General features: G+C 39.4%; 1 protein-coding gene across 1 annotated transcript in view; it reads left to right on the top strand.

The window, feature by feature from the left end:
• LOC144977956 (uncharacterized) overlaps positions 1-2,500 on the top strand; it is a 41,733-nt gene that overhangs the window by 16,278 nt on the left and 22,955 nt on the right. Inside the window, exon 3 of the mRNA XM_078923366.1 lies at positions 332-1,881. Coding sequence (XP_078779492.1) covers positions 332-1,881 — 1,550 coding nt within the window. The remainder of the gene's footprint in view (positions 1-331; positions 1,882-2,500) is intronic.

Genomic DNA, 2,500 nt, shown 5'->3' with positions numbered 1-2,500 from the left:
TGGAAAAAAAATAAAACAAAATAAAATAAAAAATAAATAGATAAATAAATACAATAGCATAGACCAGAGTGACGTCATCTTCATTTTATCTATATAAAAAGGTCAAGTAAGTAGTAGTAGTAGGCATCCTTCCGTCTCAAGAGACGATGGTTTGCGCCCTGTATGGCTTTAGTCTCATCAGTCTTGTTGAGAGCAACGACGGGTGTGACTCAGCAGACCAATCCTTGCATGGCAGTCTCTACCGCAGTTGTTGCACACATAGTTTGACTGTGTGTTTGGAAACGTCAAGTATTCCGTCATTAACAGTGATCTCTTGTTTTTTCCTCTACAGAAACTCTATCGGCCTCGGAAAAGCAGACATACACGTTCGTGAAGACGCTACGTGACCGTTATCCAGACGAGATCCACCCTTCGGAGTCCGTCTCCAGCATCTACGAACGGCTGGCCCATTCCACGGTCATGTGGAACTCCTCTCGCGACCTTGGCATCTTTCTGGAAGGTCAAGGTCAAGGTCACATGGGGACTTCAACCTATAATAATAATATTTACCAGATGGGGCTTTCTGGGAATATTGTAACGACATCTATCTCGGTAGATAAAATTGATGATTTTCAAATGGATAATAATAATAATAATTATAATAATAATGGTGGTGGTAGTGGTGATAATGATAGCGATAATGATTATTCTAAAACGTTTCGCGGCGGCGGTGGTGGTGGCGAAAATGCAGGATCGTCATTTCGAACAAAGAGATCCGTTCGCGGAAGTTTTAATAATGATAAAAATAGGATATTTGACCCAAGTGATTTCAGTAATGTGGATTACTTCTTGAAAAATGAGTCTTTTCGTGAAATTGTCCAGCAATGGATTAAAATTTATCAACAGAAAAGTTCGTTTTTCGTGTCTTTGAACAATTCAACGAAGACTGCAAATTATCATATTGATAGTTCTGTCTATGACCGTGATTATGATAATGATAATGATGATAATGATAATAATAATGACGATGATGACGACGATACATTTTCTGATGACATTGACGACGATGATGTTGACGATTCCAGAGGAGCAAACGGAATCAGCGGTGACAAACCGAGTGATATTCAAGATAACAACGACACCTATATATTTGCACTTCAGCAGCTATCTCATTATATTTCTATGCAAATTGAATCTACTATCCAAAATCAACCACGTGACTATGGCCCTAGACTTGTACAGACAACCCCCTTTTCAATGGATTTACCCGCTTCTCCATCTCAACATTCTCATTCACCATCATCATCATCATCATCATCATCATCATCATCATCATCATCATCATCATCATCATCATCATCTTCATCATCTTCATCATCATCATCATCATCATCATCGTCATCGTCATCAATGTTTCCATCAAAACACAATGTTCCAGAAATGTATAGATATTATTTATCTCCATCTACCTCATCAACTACAACTTCCTCCCAGCCGTCAACAGCAACAACAACAACAACAACAGCATCCTCATCCTCATCATCATTATCACCATCATCATCGTCATCATCATCATCGTCATCGTCATTGCCACCAACGCCGTCAAATCTTCTTAGTTTACCAATCGACGACTCCGAGTCCAACTCACGATCTGATGACGTCATCAATCTTCGTGTAGTTGAGCCTCCTTTCAGCCGGTATACATCCCAAGGCGAGAAAGCAGCCGCTGCCCACGAGCCCAGTCTGAAACCATCTCAGGGTGGCCAAGGTCAAGGCCACAGCCACAGCAAGAATTACGGAGAAGACGACATTCGCCGAGAGCTCCATCACAGCTACGAGATGGAAATTGCACATAAACTACACTTTGCTAGCTTGGGGGTCGTTTCCATTCTTTTAGTAGAGGTAAGACGTTTTGTCACTCAAAAACTCAAAACCGGCGTGATCTCATTTGCAGGTCTGATAACCAATTCGTTATAGGCTCATTGTAGTAATGGAAATCTAAAAAAAAATGACGCAAAATATTGTCCATTACAACAATGTTAAACTAGGCCCATAAGCGGGTTCGGATGTCAGACCTGCATATATGTACACGTTGGTAGTAATTAAATGAAAATATTGATTGTATGAAAGTGGGAAAATAAACGAATATTGATAGGGATTTTATACTAACGAATCTTGACCATGATACTTATTTGTGTGTTAGATATTTAACTTCCCCCTTTCAAACCATAGGAAAATCGTCACATTCGTTACGATGCAACAAATAATTTTATCATATCTGATTTCAATCGTACATCACAATATTTAAAGGATGTATTTATGCTATAGATAGTATGCAGATGACGTCACTCAGGCCTTTGTTATTGTTTTTGTCATCCGCGTTTGTGAGTTGTTCTCACTAAACTGTATTAACCAGACTATAAAAGTTCATGGTTACACAAAGTTTGTGTGTTGGTCCGTTATACTTCCGGATGGCAATGTTGTGAACTCCTTGGCCAAGCGCATTCTATCTATAGCTATA

The sequence above is a fragment of the Berghia stephanieae genome, chromosome 8 (genome assembly GCF_034508935.2).
Source record: "Berghia stephanieae isolate SIO BIC M18660-M18661 chromosome 8, UCSD_Bste_1.3, whole genome shotgun sequence".
NCBI lineage: Eukaryota > Metazoa > Mollusca > Gastropoda > Nudibranchia > Aeolidiidae > Berghia > Berghia stephanieae.
The sequence above is the reverse complement of the archived record's forward strand: the minus strand, read 5'-3'. Positions and strand labels throughout refer to the sequence as shown.